General features: G+C 32.8%; 1 protein-coding gene and 1 non-coding gene across 6 annotated transcripts; both read right to left on the bottom strand.

Annotated features, from left to right (window-relative positions):
- Positions 1 to 5: 5 nt before the first annotated feature.
- Positions 6 to 27,340, bottom strand: LOC126849197 (BTB/POZ domain-containing protein 6). Of its 5 annotated transcripts, XM_050590826.1 has the most exons (8): positions 27,196 to 27,340; positions 26,293 to 26,430; positions 18,415 to 18,526; positions 5,016 to 5,230; positions 4,592 to 4,764; positions 3,346 to 3,614; positions 2,663 to 3,057; positions 40 to 2,474 (listed from the first exon to the last, which is right to left on the bottom strand). In XM_050590826.1, exons 4-8 carry the CDS (start codon positions 5,088 to 5,090, stop codon positions 2,256 to 2,258), a joined length of 1,131 nt encoding a protein of 376 aa, XP_050446783.1. In that variant the 5' UTR covers positions 5,091 to 5,230; positions 18,415 to 18,526; positions 26,293 to 26,430; positions 27,196 to 27,340; the 3' UTR covers positions 40 to 2,255. The 5 variants fall into 5 exon arrangements, with proteins under 5 accessions (XP_050446779.1, XP_050446783.1, XP_050446784.1 ...); XM_050590822.1 differs by lacking the exons at positions 18,415 to 18,526; positions 26,293 to 26,430; positions 27,196 to 27,340 and adding exons at positions 16,897 to 17,472; positions 22,442 to 22,878 and having other exon boundaries at positions 6 to 2,474; XM_050590827.1 differs by lacking the exon at positions 18,415 to 18,526.
- Positions 26,629 to 26,701, bottom strand: Trnak-cuu (transfer RNA lysine (anticodon CUU)). Its single transcript has one exon. It is a non-coding gene; the product is annotated as a tRNA-Lys (tRNA).
- Positions 27,341 to 27,575: the final 235 nt, after the last annotated feature.

The raw sequence follows: 27,575 nt of genomic DNA, 5'->3' as shown, positions 1-27,575 counted from the left end.
ATACTATTAAGATATTATTTAAGTTAACTATCACTATCTATATAATTATTGTAATACATTTTACAATAATAATTAATTAGTAATAGTTTTATTAATACACAGAAGACTTTTTGATGTACATATTTTATTTACTTTGCACTCTTTTGAGCTCCATTCAATAATTTATTGTTGAGGCGACATACTTTTTACTAAATTAATAAATATAAATTTATAACTACAACACAACACGGATTACTATCTATATTTCACTATTTTATCTATTTCACTTTCTCTGCATTGTTAAACATATTCATTTCTAAAACATGTGCAAGGAATTATTAATGTATTTGGTAACTGAATTATTTGGAAAAAAAGAATCAGTATGACTAGTGCTGATAATTTTTTTTCTACTATTCTCACTATGGAATTGTGCTTACATTGATTTATAATGACATTTTCATTAGATTTACAAAAATAAAAAATAATCGGCATTTTAAATAGAGAAAATCTGATAAAGTAAGAACATAAATGTGGAACATATATTTAAAACAGTTTCAGTTATTTTGTTTCAATCGGTTCCCTATTTTTTTCTCGACAATCACAGAGGTTTTAAATATAAGCATTATCGTATGATCAGTCTGTAACTCTATTGAAGCATGTATGATAAAAGATTCATTATAGATATGTTAAACAACTCAACTAAAAAATATATATCATAAATGGCAACGATACGTATATTGTGAGAATGCGCAATGTTTTTTATATAAAGCTATAAAAATTTATTAATTCTTATCAATATAGAACAATAATCTTTCTCATTTTTATAATATATATTTAGTGATATATTCAATTTTTCAAAAACGTTTGTGTTTTTGTTTAAAATGTTGTTTATAATAAATTTTTGTTTATTAAAATAAATAGATATATGGATATTTCAAGAAAAATGTATATACTCGATAAATAAGAAAAATAAATTTTCAAAAATTAATGGCGGATATCCACTCTCGATCCGCCATTTACAAGATAATATTATATATTCTTATACATCACTTATTCTCACGGACCAGCCATGGTTCTATATACACATCATTATAAATAATTTCAAGATCATATACTCTGAACAACAATTATGAACACAACAAAGACATGATTATACTCAATAGGTTACACGTTTGCAGCGGCGTACATCAATTTCGAATATTTTCTCCCATACTTTCGTATATGTCAAATTTACAAAAAGTACTTAGGAAAGATGTTTATAAAAAAGATAGATTTTTTAGATTTGGTTCATTAATAATTTATATCTGTAGAAATAGTTTTTCTTTTCGATCACTGAATAAAAGCTTGAAATTTTTCATTTTCTTATAAGATATATATATAGATCTTATGCGAAAGCTGCAAGCGAGAAGATTAAATATTTTCTAAGATAACAAAATACGTGTAAACGACAAAATATTTTTATAATATTAAAATGGAAGTGATACGTAACAATTCTAAATTTTTACATAAATAGAAAATTTTAACAAATCAGCATACATGCATGCGAGTTCTCATTTTTTTCCTCTAAAATAGTATCTTATCAGTAAAAATTAGCCAGAGATCTCTAAATATGCCTCTAAAAACATTATAAAACATTTCTTTCGATATATTTCAGTCTATCGGCTTTAAAAATATCGCCTAAGTAACGTGATTTGCACGATTTTATAATATTTTTAGTTAATTCTTAACAAAATTCCTTTAATGATAAAAAATCGCTCTTTCTATATCCAACAAAATTTACATTAATAAGAAAATCTATAAAACATTTTTTTATGCGAAGAAGTGCTCTGACGTTATAATAAAAAATGTTTAAATCCCCGAAATTTATATATATTATAGGTTCTTTATAAATTCAACCTTTTCACACAAAACCTAGGTTCTTTTTTATAAAATATGGGTCTACAAAAAAAATCAATGTTTTAAAAGACTAACGATACTCTTTTTTGCCGATTTTACAAAACGCTTGTAACATAAACTTTACTTGAATTATACAATTATACTGGCAATCTTTTAGATTGATAGATGTTAAATTCGATTATCAAATAAATATCTAATTTTTCAGACGATTATCAAATATATTTTGAACTTCTGCGACGCTTTTAATTTTCATTGTCTCATATCTTAGTTTCGCGAGCTGAGATTGCAACCGAAAAGACAAAATTAATATAAGAAGATAAGAGAATATTTTTTCGGTGGGAGATTTGAAAGTTTTATGATTAATCAAGATCGAGCATTTTTTAATCAAACATGCAAGCTAGGATTTGTATAAGGCAGTTTCCAATCCGAGCGCATGTTCTTTGCCCTTGACTGGCACATTCCTTTCTTCTGTTTTTACGATTATCCTGTCGTTCTTTTTTGCCCGGTCTTAACATATTGCAGTCTTCATCACGTTTATATGTGCCGATCCTGGGTGTATTAGACAACCTGGACGGATGGACAGCTGTGGAACTCCGAAGCTGTAGATTTATAATAAGATCCTCCATTGGTATTAAGAATAAATGAAATTAAAATATAATAAAATTTATATTCATCGAATTTTATTTATAGACGATTAGTTTAATTCTTTTAATCCGTTCCAAAAATGTTTTTGAGAAATGAATCAGTGTAAATAACCGATTAAGTACGCATATACATATATACTTACGCTATCATTTTTTGAGCTTTCGGGATGTCCTAGTATCTTGGAGACGATATGCACGCATTCTTCGTTAGTCAGAATGCCGCTCGCCATAGGGCCACTTACGAATTCCCGATCGTTCATAAGAAGATATCGCACACTGAAGCAAATATCGTCCGAAAGCACGAGCCTTTTGTTGATTGGAAGAGGTTCGATACCTTGTCTTCTACATTCAGCCGCGGCCCACCTGTCTAACGCGGAGAATAAGATGCACTCGCTGCCAAGATTTAGAGTATCGCGATACGCTAGTTCGGCAACTTCCTGGATGCTGAGTTCCTCAAAACGTTCCTGGTTTAGCACTGTCGCCGGATTCGAGTCGATCACTGACAGGCACTTGAGCAAAAGATCAGTACACACAGCGGCTGCACAGAATGTAAACAAAAAATATTAGTTAAAACAAAATATTTGAAAAATTAAACAAGGCGAAGAAAACAAATCTTTTTTAATTTTTGCCTTTTTTCATTTTTAATTTTTGCCTTTTTTCAGACTTTACAGAAAATACATAATTTAAATTATACATCAATTATGAATATAACTTTATTCGCGCGTTATAAGCACAAATAATAATTGAATCAAATATTTATTTACAATTTTAATTGTAATCCGAAGAGAAAATTGTATGTAATCGCAAGAAGAAAAGCCGCACATACCTATTGCACCGGCATCGTCTCCTGGCGATACTGGTACGGTTGGTGAGTTTGATCTGTCCGAACTGGAACGTTCTTCCCCTTCTCTCTGATCGTTCGCATAGAGTCCTAGACCTTGATAAATCTCAAGTACTGTCGATGGTGTTAGATGATTCTGCAGGTATTCCACGGCGAGTTGCGCCAGTCCCGGACAAAGATACTGATGAGCCGCGTCGAGTGTAGCCCTAGCTGTTGACACTGATATAAAATTGACGGGCTCGTCGTGAAGGTATCTGTACAACAGATTGAACATATTATTAAAAACAAAAGCAAAGATAGAAATTATTTTTATGAAAATAATTTATTTTGTGATTTGACTATTGTAATAATATTATGATAATATTTTGCGAGTCAAACAAAAAATGAAAAAAGGCAAGATTCTCAAGATTAAGATTATATTGATTAAAGGGATCCTAAACATTTACAAAAGCAATTGAAAAATAGCTTAGCTTAGTAATCTCAAAGACATTTATTACGAGTGTCATCGAGCACCTCTTCCACCTTAAATTATTAAGTTAAGCGACAATTATATATATTATATATATTATATATATTATACAATTTATATATATACGATGTCGTTACGAATATCTTAGATGCTCTTTCGCTCGCGCGCCCAGGCTGCAAAAGCAAATAAAAAATAGTCTCAAAAATTCCTGCTTTTAGCGCTACCCAGAACCACGACGAGGACGTAGCAGGATAATGGTTCCGTTTTTTTTATACTTTTTTATTTTTTTTATATTTTTTTATATTTTTAAATTTTTATGTATATTTTCTATTTTTGTATTTCTTTTAATATTGTCGAGGGTTAATATATTTTATATATTTTATTAATATCTTTTTTTTTACTAATACGTTTTGTAGAAAGATAAGATAAAAGCAATTTAAAATTATGTTTTCTGGCCTTAGTCTTTACGAATGTTTCTATAATATCCTTATAATCAAGATTGTTGCTTCCTTCCTTCCGTCTACTTCCTTCTCTATTAATAGGATTACTAAATATATCTGATTAAATAACAAAATTTTATAAGCGAATAGCATTGAGCCGGATAAGGGTCATCGTAGAGCAAGCGGTCAATTTTCACATGTTTTTAGACACTTGAAAAATTATTGGCGCGTATTAGAATTTTGTGACCCTGCAAATTTTGCATCCTACGTTGCAGCGTACATTGCGTACTGTCTAGTATTGGCTCGATATATATATATATACCTGAGAAAGTGATGAAACGCCCGCTTGTCAACGTGTTGCAATTGCAATAACGGCGGTGAATTCGTCGATGGTGGTGCAAGTGGACCTGTGAGCATCGCCCGAAACCATTCTGATCTTCTGGCCAGTTGTTCTCGCTCGACACAATATGTCCACGAATCACCGGGCAATCCAGCCTGTATATCAAAATTTATTACAATCATTACAATATATATATCCCCTTCAGATCGTGCATAATAATAGCGTTTTTTTTCTTTCGCGTAATTTAAAGTTTATTTCACTTTAGGCATTAATTGATTAGAAATTTGATTATATTCTACTCGACAAAATTAACTACTTTTTTTATGTTTTCATTATAAATAAATAATTTAAAGAAAAATTTCGCGTTAATAAAAAAAAATACATTTATTGTGCATTAAATGCATACCTCAAGCATCACAACGTTACAACGATCCGCGGCTTGCAAATTGTTCTCAGGCGCTATAAGAGGAGCTCGAGACATGTTTATCGGAAGATCCTCGTGAGATGTTTTCGTAATCAATGGTGAGATTTGGATCGTAGAATAAAATCTGCTTAGCAGTCCTGTTGGAGACTTTTCACGTCCCTTCTTAGACTGGATACGAGAGCATCGAGAATCACCGTCTACGCAAAACAGTAAAATTTTATTTAGACATCCTCACTATATTGCGCATGCAAATACATAAAAAAAGTTCAGTTATTCAAAAATTTTTATTAAATAATAATATCTCACGCGCTGATATAAAATAATACAACACCATATGTGATTGTGTCGCTCGAATCGTTAGGTCGAAATGCAATTTGAGATCGTTCGATCGAAATTCCTTTGCATTTCTGGTAGTTCGATCCAATCGCTTAGCCTCGGCGCATGGCTCGCTTCGTCAGCGTTTCATACAGCGCTGGTAACCTTACACACCTTTCGCAATATCTCGCTATTCGTGTTAAGAAATATCTCTTTAAGCTATTTAATATTAATAATAATTCGGTTATAGCTATTTGGTCTATAACATCCCTCCCCCATTGAAAAAAGAAAAACGGGAGTACAACGTTTTTCTTACAATTAGTTATACCCTTTCTTATTCTAATGATTACAATCATTTCCCGTTTAATGTTTGATATAATCGTTTCTTATTATTTAAAATCACGTGCTTAGACTGCGCTTTAATATCGGTCTTGAAATCCATAAGATATACGTGGTTCTTCCTCTCATATCCTTACCGATGGTTGCTTAAATTTGTTTTTTGTTTTTATAATTTTGTACGTTACAATCGCTATTATAATTATTGTTATTAGTCCGCTTGTTGCCATTGGATAAACAAATTGTTTTGAGTAAAGAATTTTTGTTCGTTATCTTGTACATTATTGTTTAATTTTTTTAATTCAGCTTTTAATTTTATTAATTCCGCTCGGTGTTCTGTCACGTCTTTTAAAGTATCGTTGTCGTGTGTCCTTTTTTCGTCTTGTAGGAGTGTCATATTTGACTCTGGTAAATAGGTTTCTATATTTACTTCGTATACGGTTTTGTCGATTGAATCGTCATGTCTGGCGTTGTCAATTTACATTTTCCTCTTAATAAAATTTTTCTTGTATTTTTAATAATTCTTTTGCGTTCGGTTTGTTTATCGCATTGTATATTTATTTATTGGTTGCGTATAGCCAAGTATGTGGCTGTGTAGTCTAGTCCAAATCGCGTTTATTGAGTTTTTGTTTTGCAATTATGTTGTTGTGACTGTGTGTACAGTTGTATCTCGCACGGCTCGTTCCGACTCGTGCGATAAATTGGTATCGCATTTTCGCATGTATACTTAATGTTTTGTTTTATACAATTTTTTAAGTCGTTTTCCGATACTCTAAGATAAGTTAGTTTTTCCTTATCTACTGCAATTATATTATTATTTATTTGTGTTAAATTAATGTATTATTATTATGTGTAGATACGGGAAGTGTAATTACTTTTATAATGTCGTAACTTGGTTGTATAATTAACGGAAATTTTAGTATAATATAAACATTTCTTTTATCGTAAAACGCGCTTATTGTGATATTATCCTATATTGCTAACCAATCTTCGGCGTATATTTTAAAGGGGAAGTACAGTCCCTGTTGCAATTGTTGCGTCGCTTCTTTTAGACTTGTAATAATTGCTTCTATTGGCATTAATTTCGGGTGCATTGTTCCTTTTCGTGTGTACTTTAGATATTCAATTATATTTTCCGCGTCGCGTATGAATTCTGTAATGACTGCGGTAATTATTATGAAATGTTTATTTATTTCGGTGCGTTCCATGTATACTGTCACCCGTTGTTGCAGAAGTTTTTCGTTCTGATCTATCTTCTGTCTTTTCAATGTGTGCTATAGTGTTATTTAATATTTCTATTTGATTTTTTGCTACGTGTTGTATTATTTGTTGCTTATTTTCTAATAGATCTAATTGTTCATTGATACGTTTTTCGTCATTCGCGTCCATCGTTCTGAATAATGATTTCGCTATCGAGCCTATTCCGTTTATCAGTCCTCTACGTCGGTTAGTCGATGTTTGATAGATTGTTTGAATTTGTGTCATTATATTTTTAAGATATCTGGCTTCCCTTTTTGCTATTATATCGAGTGCATTACATGCATCCCGATGGTAGTGATTTTGTAATCTCATGGTGTCATCGCTCATTTTTTTGGTTTCTTTTAAATAGTTAGATATTTGTTCGTATCTTTTGTTTAATGTGGTTAGGTCCAATTTAATGACTAACTTCCATGTTTCCTTAATAAAATATAGTTCTCCGGTTTTTTCAAGGTATAGGCCTGGATTATGTTGAAATTCTTGGATTTCGCATGATGAATTTATTTCTTCGGACTCCGTGAGACCCTTGGATTGTTGGCTATTCCAGCTGACGAGTATCTTGTAATATTATATTTATATATTATATTTCGCTATGGTGTCGCATTATTATTGGTTAGTTGCGCTTCTCCGGGATGGATTTCGTGTGCGCTTTCCTGCGGGTCGTCGCGTTTTCGCTCATTCTTCTCGTAGCGTTGGCTTCTTTAAGACAAGTTCGAATTTTTCAATCTAATCATGGTTTCCTATTGTGTGCGGTGTTTGAAGGTGTTATCCGACTCTAGTTTGGTTATGTGTCGGGCTTGCAGGAGCGACCCTCTGGGTGGCCCATCGCTTTTGCTCGATTCTTTCGAGCGGGCCTGTGCGGCTGTATACCGAAGCGCGGAGCCTTTTTCGCTTCGCATTTCCGTGGATTGCGTGACGGGTGCGCGTGAAATTAGGGAGGTAGTGCCACATCCGCGGTGTGATTTGTCGCGTGTGCGCGCCTTGTTGCGGGCACAAAATATGTGTGATGCCCGGCGTTTTATGGTGATGCGTATCGCGTATGTGTCATCACCTTTCTGCTCCCTGTCTTCGGATGGCCTCCGTTTTCGGGAGCACTGGGCCCTGTCCCGAGGAGATGTGCCCGGGTTTCTGGGGATGTCGACGCCCGGTGAAAAGTCGCGGCATCCCGCTCCGAGCGCCTGGCCGTTTTCGTAATATTTAAGGTAAGTGTTTAAATTTTCAGTAAATTGTTTAAGTCTGTTTGTATGCATGCGCATTGTTTTTCTCCCCTTTTTAATCGTATAATTTACGTCGGAATTCTTTTCAATTATTGTTTACGGTCCGGTCCATAGGGATTCGAGTTTTTTGGATCGTCTGCGTCGGAGTGTTTCGTCGTACATTAATTTCGTCATACCTTGTCGCCTACTTTAAATTTTATTTCTCTAGTATTTTTATCATACTGTTTTTATTTTTTCTTCTTTTATACGTTCTTTTGCGAACTGATTCGTGGCTCGTGGCCTTTTTTTTAGTTCTTGCGCGTAATCGTTGTAGTTATACGTTGGTTTCGGCGGTCTCGTTAGAGATATAGATAACTCCGCTTGATGTACGTAAACTAGTTTGAAGGATGTGTATCCCGTGGCTGTATGTGGTATATGTAAACATCGCGAACGGTATCCATTCGTCCCAGTCTGTCTGATCTTCGTTTATATAGTGTCGCAAATATTCGGCTAATGTTCGATGCGATCTTTCTAACCCGCCATTATTTTCCGGGTGATAGGCGGTTGTTTGTATTTTATTTATTTTTAATAATTTGCACGTATTTTTAAATATTTCGCTTAAGAAGTTTATGCCTTTATCAGTTAGGATTTTTTCCAAAATTCCGTGTTCTAATACAATTTTTGTAATAAATTTCTTACTAATCGTGTTCGCTTCTTGGTTAGGGATCGGTATCGCTTTGCTAAATTTCGTTAAATTATCTTGGAAGATTAATAAATATTTATTTCTATTTGTTGTGACGGTTAATGGTCCTACAATATCTAGGGCGCATTTTTCGAACGGTTTAGTGGGCATATCCGTAATTATTAACGGTACTTTATTTTTTCGCGATAATTTAATTTTTTGGCAATATTCGCATTTGGCTATATATCTATCAACATCTTTTGTTAATCCTGACCAATTATGAATTAAGCGAATTCTTCGTATAGTTCGCTCGATTCCTTGATGTCCTCCTGTACGTACATTAAGAGCATATATGCACAAATATATGATATTCATATATTTGTTTCTTTTCTTTCTCCGTATGTATTTTCTTCATCGGAGTGTGTCTCTTCTTCTATCGCTAGAATTTCTCGCTCTTTTTCCTTTACCTCCTTCGTATCTCGGATTACGTTGCGGCTCAGTGCATCGGCGTTAGCGTTCGCTCGTTCGGCCTTGTGTATGATTTCATAATCATATTTTTCTAATTTGTCTTCAGCGGATTAATCTTGATCCTGGATCATTGACATTAAAAAGCCATATTAATGGTTTATGGTCGGTTACGATTTTAAATTTTGTGCCGTATACGTATGGCCTAAAATGTTTTACGCCCCATACGATCGCTAGCAATTCTTTCTCTGTCGTATTATAGTTTTGCTTCGCGCGAGATAATACTCTGCTTGCGTAAGCAATCGGCCGGTCATCGCCCACCTTTCCTTGTGACAACACTGTTCCGATTGCATAGTCGAATGCACGGTGGTCACTGTAAATTCTTGATTAAAGTCTGGAAATCTTAGCACTGGCGCCGTCATTAGTTTTTCTTTTAGTATTTTAAAGGCGTTTTGTTGCTCTGTTGTCCATTCAAATTTTTCGGTTTTCTTTGTTAGTTTTGTCAACGGTTTTGCTATTTTGGAAAAGTCTTCAATAAATTTTCTATAATATCCGGCTAAGCCTATGAATTATTGTACGTCCTTTACTTTTTGGGGCGTTGGAAATTCTTTTATCGCCGTTAGCTTTGACGGGTCCGGAGTTATTCCGTTCTCCGAAATAATATGACCTAAATAAATTACTTCTTTGCCCAAAAATTCGCATTTATCTGGTTGTAATTTCAAATTATTCAAATGCAGCGTGTTGCATCGTTGCACCACATTGCATCTTCGGAAACACATTCATCGATAGCGTTATATTTTGTTTCTTTTTTTTCTGTAAGGACATTCTTTCTTGCGATAGAACTGTTTATGATTCATAGAATCACTATCTCACGATGGTTCAATGAGCTCGATTTTTGCGCGTTTTATCGATCATCATCGTTTACTTTGCATCGACTGCTGTGCCAATGTTACAAGACATACAATATCTAATTCACACATGGGTTTGGCAGTGTATTTGCAAAAGATAGGACTTGTGTTGTAATTACTTATTGATTTTTTAATGATACAGATAGATAACGTAATATGTAAGTGTTTCCCAGTAATATTATATAGAAGTAAACAAATATTATTACAAGATATATTGAGTAGAGAGAACGAGAGAGAGAGATTCATACAATCTTGCGAAAGAAATACTTGTGAGTGATTCAACGCAGATAAAAGTATATTAAATGAAATATGTGATATTCTTGTGCAATGCTTGCAACAAATAAGCTTATCATTTATGCGAAAAAGAAATTCCTGATATAAACTCTTTAGATGACTAAATTGACAAATAGATATTCTATTATTAAAGACAACAAATTTATTTCTTTGATATGAAAATATAATAAAATAAAATAAAAATAAGTTATAAAAGTGAGATTTATCTCTTTGAACGATAGATATATTTTGATTATAAATGAAAAAAAAAAATAATAAAAATAATATCATTATTCAAATAGATTTCAATAGAAGAAAAAATTGTTACACTGACTATATTTCAGATTTGAATAGATTCAAAATTATACATAATGATCTTCTTAATATATACTTTGTTGATATATATTATTGCATTATTCATATCTTGTATCTGCTAGACTGGTAAAGTTATCAAACCCAAACATTGATTTCAAAAGCAAACGCAGTTACTAACTTTTTATTCCGCGGTGTGGGAGATGCACTGTATTACATCAATGAAATTGATACTAACACTAACACTAGACATTAACACGAGTGAGATGCCGCTCTATTGACAAAACAGTGAGAAATGTTTGATAGCAACCGTGCAGCCGGTCGTAATTCTCTTTTATACCTCTAAACTTTTATACACTAACAAATTCTGTACACAAAGTACGTCTCTATGTTTTGAATTATTCGAATTAGATTCGCAAATCTTTATTTTGCAAGTCTCATCATCGGTAATGATCAACTTTGTTTCTCTTTTTCTCAAAAAGCGGTTTTTTTATATGTTTCCCTGTAATTTTTTTTATTTTCCCATTTATTATTCCCTGCAATATACGAAATGAAACAAAGAATGCCGTTAAAAAAGAAATAAATTGCATCTACTAATTATTTATTATACACCACTGAATATGATTTATTTTGCCATTTAATCTTTTCACACACACGACTAATTATCTTCAAACAAACTGCATTTAAAAAAATTATATTCTCTCGAAAATAATACTCACTATTTCCTTTGCACATAAAACTTTTCTTCATATATTATATCATGTAATTATATCATGAAATCGAGATAGAAATCGAAACCTTTGTCGCACTCGCTAGGAAACACTTTGTTCATTCATCGACATCGTTGATGAATAAGATACATCGAATCGACGAGATTGACGTGCCTTTCGGAAGGACAGCCCTTTCGGAACGAGAAATATCGCTCGACTGACAGACTTGTGTTGTACCCCCATCATAAAAAAGTGACTCAGACCCTCTCAGAGGGATCGGTTAATATAAATGCGCGTGTTTGGATTTCATCGACCGCAATAATAATAGTTTATAAACATATCATCGACCGCGTGCGTGAGAGACCGTTTAAAAGGCGTCGAGGAATCGTGTCCGGCAAGAGGGACCTTATCGATACCGCGAAGCTGCAGTCTGTAGGAGCCAAGGGACGGAAACAGAGTCTGTTTATTGTGCTCCGAACCCGAGACGAGTGTCGAAGAATGCGTTATCGTTCGCGCGACAACGAACGGTCGTTCAAACCTTCTTGCCGATAAAGCTAACACGATGGAATCGACAAAAATGTAATTTTTCTCAGAATTATTTGTACAATTGTTTGCTTCTTGCTCGAAATTTTTTTTTTTTAATAAAAATATTTAACATACAAATTTTTCATTAAAATTATTTGGATAATAGCGCAAATTTTCGAGTCGGAGATGAAAAAGAATAATATTTTTTTTTTATAACAAGACTGAATATCATTGTCTGCAGAACAAGCATGCTCTTTTATACTCTGTGTGCGCTTAAGGAGATTTCCGGTAGGTAGAACAATTCCGTCATTGCGAGGAACGCGGATACGCGCTGATCATACGGGAATATCGGAAGGTGTTAATCGTCCAATAGCTGAAACGTCGTGGTTCGAATGGATAATTGTCGCGTGCGCTAAACGATCGTAATCGACTGGTCTCTTTGACGCCGTAAGATACAGGAAGACACTAATGATATTCAGGACGGCCGTGAATGAGTCCGTTTGAAAAGTCGAGATCTCAAGTTCGTTACAGCTTATGCGGTGTAAAAATACAAGACATTGTCATCCATATACGTTCGTTCGCGAAATAACAACGGCTCCGTGATACTCCGTAACGTAAGTTTTTTTCCATACGCACGGAAAATTTGTCGAACAGAATAATTAAATAAATATCGCTCGTATAATGGAATATTAAAAAAAAAAAATAATTATATTGCAAATTTGAAAGAAAAAAAGATCGGTGTGAGCATTTTCGATGTCGAGAAATATGCAAACGATTGTATGAATCAATAGGCACTGTTATACCGTGTTATTGTAAATATCTTGAAGCAAGTCAATAAAAATTCATATTTTGTAGATCTGCATTCGTGCATCACGCGTGTCACATATCACTTCGTATTAACGTGGCAATAAATTATGACAAAGCGGGAGCATCAGTGTGCCCCATTATTAATCATCGCACCGCTATAAGAATTTCAATGTACGCGCGTGTTATGAGTCGAGGAGTGGCTCATTGAAACAGGCATCACGGATGCATATATACTCGTAAACATTATTGATTATGTATATAACTGTGTTAAATGTTGCAAAGAAAAATCGTACGTAAGTTACATGTTCGATATTAAGTGACAAAGATAAAAATAAAATTATTAAAACATTGACAGCGATGTAATAGTTGATATGTGTGATAGTTTGTTTTTTTCAATATATTACTCTGTTATATGTATCTTTTATTTTAAATCATAATGTATAACATTGTATAACATGATAAAATTAATTTAGAATATTAGCATAAACGTAATCTCAAAACAAATGTATGTTATTTTTTGTTCTAATATAAAATTTATTGAATTATTTATTCAAATATTGCAAGTTTTTTTGCTATTCTATATATATATTTGTATATTAATAAAATAAAAAAATTAAATTACATTCAAATACATCGTTTATAATTTTTAAGTAACATATTATTAGACTTATTTACATTATAAAAATACAGTTGATTTTTTTCAGCGCGAAATATTATCATGCAACATGATTTTAGCGCGACCGGATCCCCGCCTTATAGTACAAAACAGCTTGCGAAATCCGCGGATGTTTAGTGAATCACAGTTTTGCTAAAATTAGAATCACGAAATTCCATACACGAGTGCTGAATGTCGAGGACTTCGATGAGATGAAACAGAGTATAATGAAAGAAAAAGATTTTTACCGAAAGAAATGACTAAGAAATTCATAGAAAAACAATGAATAAAACGTAATTATATATTTGTGTATGATGTATGTGAGCCCCTATTCTCTACAAGCTATAGTTGATGAAGTTTGTCCCGCAATAGAGATGGAGCGGCTACGAAGGGGAATTTAATAGAATTTAGCGCAACTACAATGGTTGCAAACTGACAGCTACGCAAGTAATTAAGTTGGACGAGTATCCGCTCGGCCTTAATCCAATTAACGCTTTCATTCTATGCGCCCGTATTTCAGCAAAAGATGCAATATCGAAACAATAAAGAAAAAAAGGAAGACCAAAAATTCCGGACGTTATTTTTGAGACACTCGACACTACCGACTATATTTTCACACAATATTTTCCGATTTGCATCTGCTGAAATTTTTAATCACGAAATAATACTGAATGTTAAAAACTAGAAGGGAGAAAATTGCATTGTTATTATCTAAAAATCGATTTTCTATTATAATTAAAACAATGATAATTTTCGATATTAATTAGTCTCCCTCTTATTTTTTATGAATTTCGGAAATCAAGTGTCAAAACTAATAATATAAATGTAATATTATTGAGATAGACAGGCTAATTGAGAGCTTGGCGCGGAAATCAGTGCGCAAATGTAATTTTGTTTGATATGTTTATTAATTGGCAATCAATAAAGATATCAAACAAAATTAATATTACATACGTACAAGAGCTTTACATCACCAAAATAATATAAATGTTTACTATTACTTGCAATTTTGTATCATGATAATAGATTATTATAGCAATCCTAAAATATGAAACTGACCGTAAGTAGTCAAAGAAAAAAAATAATTATATATTAGCAATAATATAGGCCATTTATCGCAATTATCTATAAATGTGATCATCAGGGTTCGTTAATTGATTCAGTCAAGCAGAAGATGTCGAAGATCCCTTTACTCAATAGCCCGCATATATCATGTAATTGTTTTTTTTTTTTCGGACGAATGCAAAATTAAACGTGATTGCTATTACTATCATCTTCAAAAATACTTATTATTACTTAATATTAATCTATGTTAATTAAAACTTATACAATACTTTTTATTTAGTTTAACAAATACTATTTAAAATCTCAAGAATTCCTTCTTTTAACTCTCTGTATATTAATATTGCAAGTACTCTAATTCTTTAATCTGACTCTTGTTTATCCTTTTTTATTTATTCAAGCTCTAATAGTTTAGATAGTAAACGTATAATAGAAAAGAGACAAGGAACGAGATATTAAATGGACGCACATATAAAATTACGTAAATGTCTTAAATGTTTGATCCGACTTTTTGTCTTCTTTCCTTCGTCAAGCTCTAATAATTTCAATAGTAAATGTAATCCAGCGTGTGGAAATGAAAGACGAGAAACAAAGAAACGAGCAGACAAGCAAAAAAACGGCGAAATGAAATGGCAAATTGATTGAACATATCCGTGACGAAGCCTTGAAATCCGATTTCTTCGTTCAATCGATTTTGTCAAAAATCCTTACCGCAATGCGTCTCGCACTTTTTTTTTATATCTAGTGTTTCGAAATTAATAGGAAATTCTAAACTTAAAGGAATTCGAAATTTATTCTTTCCTTGTGAGAATTCAATTTCTTGTCTAAGTAAGGGTATTTAAATTAGTATGAGTCATTAAGTTTTTATGGAAACTATTGTAAAGTATACTTTTTTAATTTTACTTTCTGTAATGAAAATAATTGCAATCTTAGATCCTTAGTCAAAGATTTGCAACTCATATCTCGAATGATCTGCAAATGAAATCACATACATAAACAAAATTTATGCTTTCTACAATCAGTTGCACGAGAAATCACTGATCACTTTCGGGGATCTTGATGTTAATACCATAAAGAGTTGTACATCACAAAGTACTATTACATGCTTTAGGAGATCTGGGATTTTTTTCTCTAATTGATCCAGTTCTTATTTCTTCGAAAAAAAATTCAGCTAGAATTAATCTTTTATCATATATATTTTACTGCAACGATGGATAAATCGCCTAATTGATACGATCGATGTAAAATTCTCATACAACACCGTACGACAAACAGTCGAGCTGTAACCTTGAAGGTTCTCCACAATTAAGCATGCAATTAAGAGAACGCTGTAAAGGCGACATTTACGAGTATATATTCAGTACACGCGTGTACGCAAACGTCTATTAATAATTCGATCTCGCGTCAACGATGTGCGCATGATCGATTGTTGCATCGCGAGGGTGACGGGAGGACAGAAACGGATGACGGGGACAATGTAGAAACGTGCGAATTGAATCGCCACACGTGGCACAGCTGCAGCCCTCACAATGTGCGAATGTGCGAAAAAATGTGTGTCGCGCGCGCGTTTCGCGAAAACCTTGACGCGATCGTCGCTGTTGTAAATATGGCGAACGTTGTTGCTGAATTGAGGAAGAAACATATCACGTCTGATATTCGCATGAATAATCGTGCGTACGTCGGAGTTTTTAGCGACCGCAAGGTCTCCGCGATTGAGACAGGATTCCGCTAAGCGGATGAGAAATTAAATGTCAATAGAGAGACGTACTCGTGAAGAGCTAGATAAAAGGTACATCTCGCGAATAACATTCGAGAGCTGGCCACACTCGATGCTAGAAGCACAACGTATTTTGAATGACAAAACGCAAAAATAGCTACGGATTTTAATTTCTTTACGTAAAACGTGAAAAAAATTCTAGTTCCAGAATTCAAAATTGTGCAATTATTGATTAATATTAAATTTGATAAATATCTTGTTTTATTACATTTCAAAAGATGTAAAGGATTTGTGCACATATATAATTTTTAGAAATTTTTTGTATTAATATCAAGTTTATATTATAAATATTAAGAAACATAAATAAATATTAATTTTTTTATATACAATTTTTAAAGAATTTATTTTTGTCGCATTGATAAGATTTCTAACGAGTGAAAAAGAAAAAATGTTTAGAAGATCGGAGATCGAGAATGTCTCTAATTAATCTTCTTTAATTGTCTTTTCTAGATAATGGATTAATTTTTTTCAGTTTCTTCCTATCATAATGAAAACATCAATTTATTTACAATTCTTCGCGCGCGTATCACATACAAAAAAGATAGCCGAATTTAATTGATTAAAAGTGATAGATTCGCCTCACCTGATGCACAATTCACCCCGTTTTCTGCTCTATTCATCAACAAAGGTGTTGCATCGCGATCGTGTCGCATCGTGTATTTCTTCAAAAGGATGAACATGTTTAACTTCTTCATCGTTTACACTTTATATATAATTGATTGACTCTCGCCCGAACCAAATCGATCGTTCTGATCGATCGCACTATGATCCGCGTGTTATTGTGCGCAACTGCGAACTTCGTTTCTCGACGAGAATATTTTAAGAAAGACGAAATCGACGAAACCATGCCGGTCGAACGACGATCGACAAGTGAACTGATCGCGAATTAAACATCGCGTTACGCGTTACACGTCTTTGCCCTCCCAAAACCACCATATCCGCACTACTTGGATCCTGAACTTTTTACACAGTGTTTGATTGGTCAACCAACACAAAAATCTTTTCCCCTTCAATTCTAATTGATCAACCGAACGACTTGAAGCGGAGTACGTTTCCAGTGTGTGTACGAGTAAAATGAAACCGCGTGAATCATTATCTTACCGGTATACTGTAACTTCTCTCCCCCCTACCTCGCGAGAAGAAAACCTGCGCGTTTGACCTAGAAAAACATGCAGACGAATATGTAATTCTTGAATAATCACTTATCGACTCTTTTTTCCTTATCGTCCGGACAGGAAGTGTGACAAGAGATGCGGTGAACGGCGAGAAGAAGAGGGATAGAGAATAAAAAGCATGAGAGAGTGAAATGGGAATGCTGGAAATGGAAGAAAACCGAAGTGAGCGGATATGCTTCCGTGATAATCTTCCGCGAAAATCGTTGCGCGAATTTTTCCATTTGTAGCGATTAATTCGATATAAAAACATGTATTACGCATCAACAACCGTTTTAATTATTTTAATGGCTATAGCGATTTGTATTACAGCGGCGTAGAATTTAGGTACTTATATCTTAATGCAATCAAAACGTAAGTTCTTTGGAAGAAATTATAAAAAATTTATATTATAAAGCAAAATTATTCAATTTTATGTTCAATTAAAGTAACAATAAGACTGTAAACGTTAATGAAAAGATTAAAGTTTCAATTTAAAAACTCAGCGCATTTTAATTGACTATGCGACAATTTCATTAATTTCGCATAATTTTATTCAATTACTCTCTGCAACGGAATTAGTTTCGTCTTTTATTTTAACATATTTCAAAGATTTCCACTCATAATAACTTAGTTGTTAACCTTCAACTGAACAAAATTGAAATCAAAATTAGTATTGCTACAGAGAGCAATTCATTAATTCCTTCGAATATTAATCAAACTTGATTCTCGCGGCTTGCACAAATTGTTTTACTTCTTGACTATTTGTATTTTTGAAATACATTTGAATATTTAAGAACCGAACACGTTGCAATTACAATAACAAAATAAAATAAGAGCACAGGCAACATTATAAATTTTAATTTACGAAAGAAAAATAAGATTCTCTCTCTCTCTCTCTCTCTCTCTCTCTCTGTCTTGTTTTACGCAATAGTTGTATCAATGCTCACGTTCGATAGCCGATGAAAATTATCGCAGCTTTATCAGCAATTATGCGAGGCCACGAATAATTACCAGGTGCATCGAGAAACGGCACATCCGCTCTATTAATCGTTGTTATAACTGTAAAATAAATATTTAAGAAAATAATATAAAATAGTATTTTAATATGAAATAATAGCATTTCAATACGAAATAATTGCAAATTTTATAAATCTTTGATACATATTATTATTTATCATTCGTTTTATTTCATAATACTATTCTTTTAACATCAATTCTTCAATAATTAATAATGAGATGTGACATATCAATATGCAGGTATCTCAGCAATCTTTTATTAGGCATTAAATATTTTAATAAAGTAGAAATATCCTAAACATTTCAATTGATATCAAATTTGATTCGGTAAATAAGTAGTAAGTAAAAAAAAATCATTGAGAAATTATCTTTTTCATAATTTCTAAATTATATTCATCATTTTTTCAATCGTAATACAAAATATGTCTTGTCTAAATGGCAACTGCTAATACACAATATTTTAAGCAAAGATCAAAGCAAGGTTGACATTACAATGTCAAAATATAATATAGAAATCTATACTATTTGCGTTAAGAGTTTCGCAACGCGAGAGCGCCATACCAATGTTTACATTTGTCGAATGCATTAGATGAAAGTGTTTTTATACTGAATCATAAAGTAATCGAGATTTTGTTGTATGTCATAGATGGATGAATCAAGTTGCCAAAGCGGCTCGTATGTCCCGCTCGGGCACGCAACGCCCGGTGCATAAACTTATTACTCACGCGCATGCACGTGTCCGCGGAATACATTATCGAGCATCTGTTATAATACATACTCGCGAATTTAAATCAACGTACATCAGACACGGCCGAACTGATAGCCGTGTTATTCTTACTCAATATTGAGAAATCATGGATAATAGCGAATACTGTTATCGCTTCTCGCGAAAAAAAGGAAATATGCGAAGATATCACGGATATTTATATAAATTACAGAATCTCATCTTTCTATCGAAAATATTTACTCGCGCATTAAATCCATTTGTGAAAGATTAGAAGATGAAGGAGATTTTGCAAAATACATATTTATTCTCGCTACGAAACATGTGTGTAACGACATGATACGATCGCGCATTATTGATAACGGAGCGTGTTTAAATGTGTTATCGATGCGATGAGACAGAGGTTCGCGAGATGCATTATAGATCGCTTCCAAGAAAGATTTACGTTCATCATCGTTCGAGATTCATTCATCTGTACGAGAGTACGATCGCTACGCGACGAGGAGACAGCTATACGCTATCTGCGTCGAACCGCGTATAATTGCACGATAATAGCGCATCGATATACCGCGGAGTCCGACACACACGTGACTCCGTTTCTGTCCGAGTCGATTTACCTCAAACATGTCGTTAGCGTTTTTCAACGCTCCTTAAACGCCCCGCGCTCGATACATTTTCATAATCTGACTCACACCTTTAGCGGGAGATCGTGCGTGACACTCTGAGAAAATACTATACACCGTACACGATCTACACGCGTGTCGGGTTACTCGAGTCTGTTTTCTAGGACTTGCGCGATTTCCGCGCTCGATACACCGTCCACGAGCGAGATAGATATTTTCGGAAAAAATGTGAAACACAGATTACTTTGCTGTAATCAAAAACTAATTTTTTAAGATCCTCTTTATGAAAAGATGTGAGTTCGATGAAATTAGACAAAAAATCGGAATAAGTATATAAAGTTTTTGGCTCATGGTAAATGAGATGTGTGGGGATGCAAAAATCTTATAAAAATGACAATTTTCATTTTTCATTTTTTGAAAAATAAATAACAAAAGTTATTTAATATTATTAATGTGAACAATTTTTCTATATGTGAATCTACAAGTAGATGAATATGTTCAAAAATTTATATAAAAGTTTATTTTAAAAATTAATAGTTTAAATTAGAAAAAGATATTTCTCATTTTTATTTCAATTTAGTTATTTGACAGATGGATTCGTAAGACATGCGTTACTTTTTGAGCCAGTTTATCATCATTATACTAGCAAAGAGACGCGTCTTCGTGGCCTCGGAAAATTTTCACGTACTATTCGACGTGTCGGGAGAAAAGTGCGCGTCAATTTTGCCAACGACAATTTTCCTCTTTCCTCTAAAGATGGCCGCTCCAGAACGTCGCGCCGACGACGTGATCAATACTCGCAACTCGTGTACAGTTTGGGGCCAGGTATCTACATTCTCTGCTACTCGCCCTCACTCGGAGGAGGGAAAGAGGGTTTGTGCACTTCGGGATCGGACAAATCTACCCCGTGATATTATCGGAAAGCTTGCTAACGATTTTATCGCTATTACGCAAGCATCACGCGAGTTTTCGACTAGCTCCATCGTATTATTTGCGAAACAATCGTTCGCATTATATTTATATGACAGTCCTTCACGAGATGTCTCATTATCGCCATTTCGAGATCTCCGTAAAATATTATTGAATAAAATATTCGACGCAAGAATCCGTAATTTGCAAATTTCATATTTTATATTTAAAACATAACTTATATTAAGTATGAATTCATTTCAGTTTTAACTCTTTAATGCTATGTGCCGATTCGATTTAAAAGAAAAAAAAAATATATAAATTTGAATACATTTGAGTACATACAGAGCTACAAGTTTAAAAAAAATCTATTATAAAATATTGTGTTCGTAGAAAAATTGTTTTGTAAAAAAGAATTAAAATAAAATTAAAATCTATGAAATGTCAAGCGGTTTTACAGAATTCGAAAAGCGCTATCGATTGCACTTTTCTGAGAATGCGAAATAATCGATATCTCACGTCTCTCTGACAACGGAAATTATCGCATAAATTGCGATGCGATTTTCCGCGTAGCATCAACATTGAAATCAATAGTATTGGTAAACTCGAGGGAAGAAAGGAATGTTGTCAATCAAAAAAAAATTTTTAAGACCACGTGCGCCTTTATACATGTATACGATCAATAATCGACGAATCATTAAAAGGTTCTCGTATTTTTTACTTAACGTTATTTTTAAATATAAATTTAAAATTATTATTTACATAGTTTACTTATAAAAAAAGTTTTCTACATTTATATTGTTCAATTATTTATTTATTTTTTAATTGTTTTTATCGATGTGTATGATCTATCATTATTTTAACTTCTTCGTTTAATAAAAAGCTTAACTTTTAAATTTTTCACGGAAAATTATTTATTCCTTACTTTTTTCCTTTTTTTTTAATTGTTTATTGTTAAAATTAGTTTTCTTGACTATTTTTCTAATTTACTTGACGTTGACATTGTCGGTACAACAATGAAAATACGGCAAACAATTAACATAGGCCTTAAGGATAATTATCTACGATTAAACAATCTGTTTTCTCGGTCGCCAGTCCGTGAAGATAATCGGCGCGAAAAACAAATGTTTATTCGCACCATCACTGTAAACAGGCTCTCGCTGCTGCCGTTTCATGTATGCCGAAATTTATAATTTTTCTTCGGGCAAACAAACACGCGACATTTTTAACTCGATAAATGTAGCTTTCAATAGCATCATGCGGCGAATACTCTACAAGTCAAATTCGTGACCGACGAAGAACTCATGAAAATTGTTAAAAGCGATAACGCTTTATGTATATTCAGTCCGAGCATATCTCAATCTACAAGCATAGCATTTAGCTAAAAAATAAAATGCGTTTAGCTAGGTAAAAATTCTACTTTTCTTTTACTAAGAAAGTGAAACAGTTGGTTATATAATCGAATTAATAATTAATATAAAATTTTTGACATTTTCAGTTTTAAAGCGCCGAACAAAGCGCTTAATTTTAACGATAGATAAATTCTAAGTCAATTTTAGCATGTCATCATTTTTAAAACATAAAATTGTTATTTTTAATATTTAATTTAAATTATCTTAGTAACACACTTTTTAAAAATCTACATTGCAATGAACCGTATATCGAAGAGATCTTTTACATAATTTGTAGATTTGAGATTACCTTTTATTATTTGCACTGTTGTAAAACTATTGCCAATCCCAAGCACAATCCTTCCTCAAACTTGTCGATCGTGTTCATTGAAAAATACTTCTAAATTTATTTGACAACCGATAAACAGCTGATGAGGAAACTGCACTTTTTCATTAAAACATTCACATTCAAATTTCACTCACGACGAATTCTTGCAAAAGCTTCCGACATTCTTCTTCATTATAAAGACGTTTCGCTTCCGATTTACCTCAAGTAACCGGATTGTGTAATCTTAAAAAGAAAAACGCGCCGATAAAAGCGTACACCACTGACGTGAGAGAATTACAAATTTCTTCCGGCGAATCGAATGTTCGTCTTCGATTGCGCGCTCGGACTGACTTTCGAGAATGAGACGTTTTTTTAATGATGTTCCCGCACCCGAGAAGCGGCTCGATGCGCTTTGGCCGATGACCGGCCCTGCAATGAACATACATATAATTCGCACGAAGGAACCGATGCCCCAGGCGTATCACCGTCTATACATAGCGCGCCTCGCGCGATGCGCAGACGCCTGGTATGTCCCGACGCTTTTACACACTACGGCGGGATAAAAAAAATATTAAATGTTTTTCTCCTTTTTTTTATCTCTCTTTCTCTCTCATTCTTTGTCTTCCTCTAAATGACATAGACGAGAAATGTTTAAAAAATCACGTATTAAAAAGTCGTTGATCGACATTTTTCTCTCGTTTCATTCGAAGCGTCAATGACTCGAGTTAAAATCCCAGTTAACCGTACACGAGAAGAAAGAACTCTTCTATCCAAATGCCCGTGACCTAGATAAATAAGACAGACTCACAAAAATAGCTAAGATGGGCTTTCCAAAATAAAGTGCGACTGACTCTGACCTGCCTAATAAAAACTGTATCTTCATAAAGTTAGTTTCATCGATGTAGTTTCTAAATCGCAATAATAATTATAAACCTCTATTGCTGTTCCCTTGTATAATCAGATAATTACAATATTTCGCAGAAAATATAATATATATAATATTTAAAATAAATAAGATGTATATATATTTTGGAATAAAAAATTATCATAAAATATAAATGTATTATAAAAGGATTAAATTTAAATAAATATATATATAAGAATTTTATATTGTCTTGTTTCGCTTTCTAATTGTTCGAAGGTACATTGACACGAATTATAATATCGGTGCGGGGTTGAAGGCCAATCAATTCAACGCAAATTCGTGCACCATTTTTGGTTGAACAATTGATTCATAATATCACGAATGGATCTAATAATTTGCAACACTAGCACACTTTAGATCACGACGTTACAGATAACTGTATGATGTTGTATATAAAAAGTATTCGATAATAACGTTTGCTATTTTTCGTTGATAATTATTAAAATTATTTTGCGAGTTAAAAAATAAAGAAACTTCTTTTTAAACTTTTCAGGATTTATAATTGAATGACTCATTCGTCGCGACATTTTAAGATCCTAAGCTGATTTCAATAAAACGGATGTCGTTACATAATCACACTCGGCTTCTCAAAATGAACTTGTACGGTATTCAGAGGCACATCCGCTGCATGATAGATAAGGAAATATACGATCCAATCCGAGAAGCAATAAGAGGAGGTCAAGGGACACATAGCTTCCTAAGAAGAAACTGATAAAGTAAGGCATTATCTTCCTAACAACTTGTCGTGATTCATCCTGTAAGGCATGCATATATGTTGATTACATATTTTAATGAATAGCAAAAAAAAATATCAATAACAAAGTTTAATATCTCATAAATAACATTAATATTCTATTTAATTTATTTATAATAATTTATAAACGTGATCAATATATCCATATAACACGTAAACTTAAATATAATAGATTAATAAAAAGAATAAGAAATAAAAAAAGGATAATTAATCTTATTATACAAAATTCATATATTTTTAATTCAATATTTTAAAAATTATATTTATAAAAAAAATATAATTAGAAACTTCTTTCCCATCCAACTAAATCTACAAAAATATTGTCGAATTTGTTGTCGAATCTGCTGTCGCCTGTCAACCGGGATAATATCGATTCGACAACATGCAAGCGTACAGCCCTAACAAAATTAGGTCAAGCTACGTTATCCGGTTATAGATATGGAGTCGATAACAGCTGAAAATATGAATCGCGAAAGTAGGTTGCTGGTAAAACTTCAAGCTTTGTAGGATCCAGGAATGTTTAAGAATTGCAATTTAAGGACTCATATATTGATATCGATTTAATCAAGCATTCCTCGAGAGATATAAATGTGAAACGTTAAAAATATGTATTATCGAAATATATACTTATCAAAATATTACAGCTATAATCAATCGTTGCCCAAAAACTGTACATCGCGAATGAATCCGCGCAAGTATCAAGCGAATCAAAGCGGCAAGTAGTAAGCGCCCGGCTTAGTCAGACATGAAAGATTTCGTCTCACCGCGATCGTCGACTCCTTATCTTACTTCTTGCGCGCGTACGCATCGATTCGTATTACATCAACAAAGTTGCTTGTACGTGACCTGATCCCTCTCGTTCATCAACCAATGGATCATGTTTCATACTAAATCCTGTTAGCAAAATCGTTATAAATATAACCAGAACTGTAACGAAACGAATGCGCATGTAGACACATTGATCCGTGAGTTATCAAAGTGCAAACGCATGATTTAGAAAGGTTTAAGCGTGGACGATAAATAAGACAGAATATGTTCTGATTCTCTGCTAACACAAACTCTCTTTTTATCTATTGATTTATCGCAGAAGAAAGAAAAGACCTTTTGATTTGTTGTACAAACACAAAAGGTATTTATTTATTTATTTATTTTATTTATTTAGTGAGAAAGAGAGAGAAGCACATTCCAATTATAATTATATATCAAACTCGAGTTTTGCTCTTTAGATGAATGATATAATGTCGAAAGCAAAAACAATACACATATCTTTATATGGGGCTACTGTCCGCGTCTGCGGGGTATGCGACATGATTCGAGACTAAACTTAATGATACGTTAGAATCTCTCGCATGTAATTGAGATGAATCGTGCTTGGTTTGATGTCTTAATTGAATACAGCAAACGTTTAAATAATCTAGATTTTGATTATTAAATCTAAAATTATTAAGACTAAAATTATTTCTACTAAATTATTTTGACTGCTTATCATATTTTTTTTATCTCTATTAAATAATATGTAATCCAAAGCACTCAAAATTCGATTATTGCATTAGAATAAACAATCTAATTGCCCGAAACAATCTAACAGACAACGCATGTTTTTTCTGAATAGAAACAAAAGCATGTAATGTAATGTATCTTATTATTTAATAATAATTAATTAATTGTATTATATTTTCTACATTTAGTCTAACGATTGTTATAAAAAATTATTTTTAAAAAATGCGATAATTATTTATCTAAGAATATTATTAAATCTTAAAAAAGAATAATAAGTTGCAATGTTGAAAATTATTTCGCATTATACTCATTTTAATATAAATATTATTTTTATGAAACTTCTCAATCTCTCATATCGATCACTATTATCAATCATCACTGTATACGATATTAAATATATTGTAATTTCTAAATACTTTTCTAATAAATAGCTGCACGAAATTATAACATTGCCGAAATGGGCGATAACTGAAAGTCGTTATATTGATTAGAGATTATGGCAGCCTGAAACAGACCAAAGTCAGTCTAAAAAAATTCTAAAAAAAGTATTTTTCTCATTATACAAGTTCTTCGTGAACTACACGCGTATTCTTTAGCTAAAAAACACACGTGCGCCCGCTGATAAATCAGCCAAGAAAGAAACAAATTCCTTACCTGATCAGGGCCTTTCACCTTATGCAGTTACCTTATATCACGTCTGTCTCTAATTCGTAGACGGATGATTAGTGTTGACAAAGAATTACTATAATGAAGAGTACGGTGTAAGATATTCCTTCTTGTTTTGCGCTTTTCCTGTAAAAAAAAATAAATTAGAACAGGAAGTTGTTTCATAATATTATACAATTCATACATATGCATATATAAATATATACATATATCTTCCAATTCTTAAAAGTATTCCACGATTTCATAAAAGTAAAATGAAAACTTTTTGAAACGAGTTGTTTTTTTTTTCGTTAGATAACGAGTAACGATGTGATAAAAAAAAATCGCCCAACGTGGGGCTCGAACCCACGACCCTGGGATTAAGAGTCCCATGCTCTACCGACTGAGCTAGCCGGGCTTAACGAAAATATTTCTCTAAGAAAGTCTTTTGAAATCCGTAGAAATTAGTTAGATATTAATTATGAATATTACTGTATAAAATTTTCGTATATTAAATAAATTTTAATCAATAATATTCAATAAAATTCAAGACAGTATCTTATTTATAATCTCATATATATCGCATTTGCTAATATATATTTGTATATATTTCAGTATATTATTTTGTATATGTAAATACATATATATAGTTTTTATTTCTTAAAATATATTTTCTGTTTAATATAACACACAAAGTTGTAAATTGAATTCTGAGTCCCAAGTTGCGAATTAAAAATCGTCTAATATCGATCTTAATATCAATGATCATATCTTAATTAATACGATTATGAAAATCTGTATACAGAGAAAAATCATGCAGCAATATGCCTCTTATTGACATCAATTTTATTTTTATATCGTTTATACATAATATGGAAAACATCATAATGTTGGAGTATTTTAATAACTCACCGATATATTCCAATAGAAAAAGAAAGTTTGCTCGAATTCTCCCATCTTCGAGTATCTCCTTAAGATGCAATTCCCGTTCAGAGAAATAAAACGCGAAATTTTTTTCCGTAAACGTTTTGTTAAACGTACAGAAATTGAATTTAATCCCTCTGAAGTTCTTCGCGAATTATAACATCTAGCGGCGACTGCGCGCGGTACGTACAATATTTTTCTTTAATCGATAAAGTCGATTCCAAGAAAAGATCCTGATCTATCGCGGATATTTACCGGTAGGTGTCTGCGAATCGTGCGCGGGACAACGGAAAATCGGTGTCGTCCATCAATTGTCGGCTCTGTCGTTCTTGAACTTTCGAAATTCGTGTCGGCAGTAAAACACGTGG

The sequence above is a fragment of the Cataglyphis hispanica genome, chromosome 4, assembly GCF_021464435.1.
Source record: "Cataglyphis hispanica isolate Lineage 1 chromosome 4, ULB_Chis1_1.0, whole genome shotgun sequence".
Classification (NCBI taxonomy): domain Eukaryota; kingdom Metazoa; phylum Arthropoda; class Insecta; order Hymenoptera; family Formicidae; genus Cataglyphis; species Cataglyphis hispanica.
Note: the sequence above shows the minus strand (reverse complement) of the source record. Positions and strands in the feature narration are given on the sequence as shown.

Coding starts and splice junctions, on each gene's coding strand:
- LOC126849197 (XM_050590822.1), bottom strand. CDS start 17,008: ATGAAGAAGTTAAACATGTTCATCCTTTTGAAGAAATACACGATGCGA. Junction 5,231..16,896: donor CGGGGTGAATTGTGCATCAG/GTGAGGCGAATC, acceptor TGTTTTGCGTAG/ACGGTGATTCTCGATGCTCT. Junction 3,058..3,345: donor AGACGATGCCGGTGCAATAG/GTATGTGCGGCT, acceptor CATTCTGTGCAG/CCGCTGTGTGTACTGATCTT.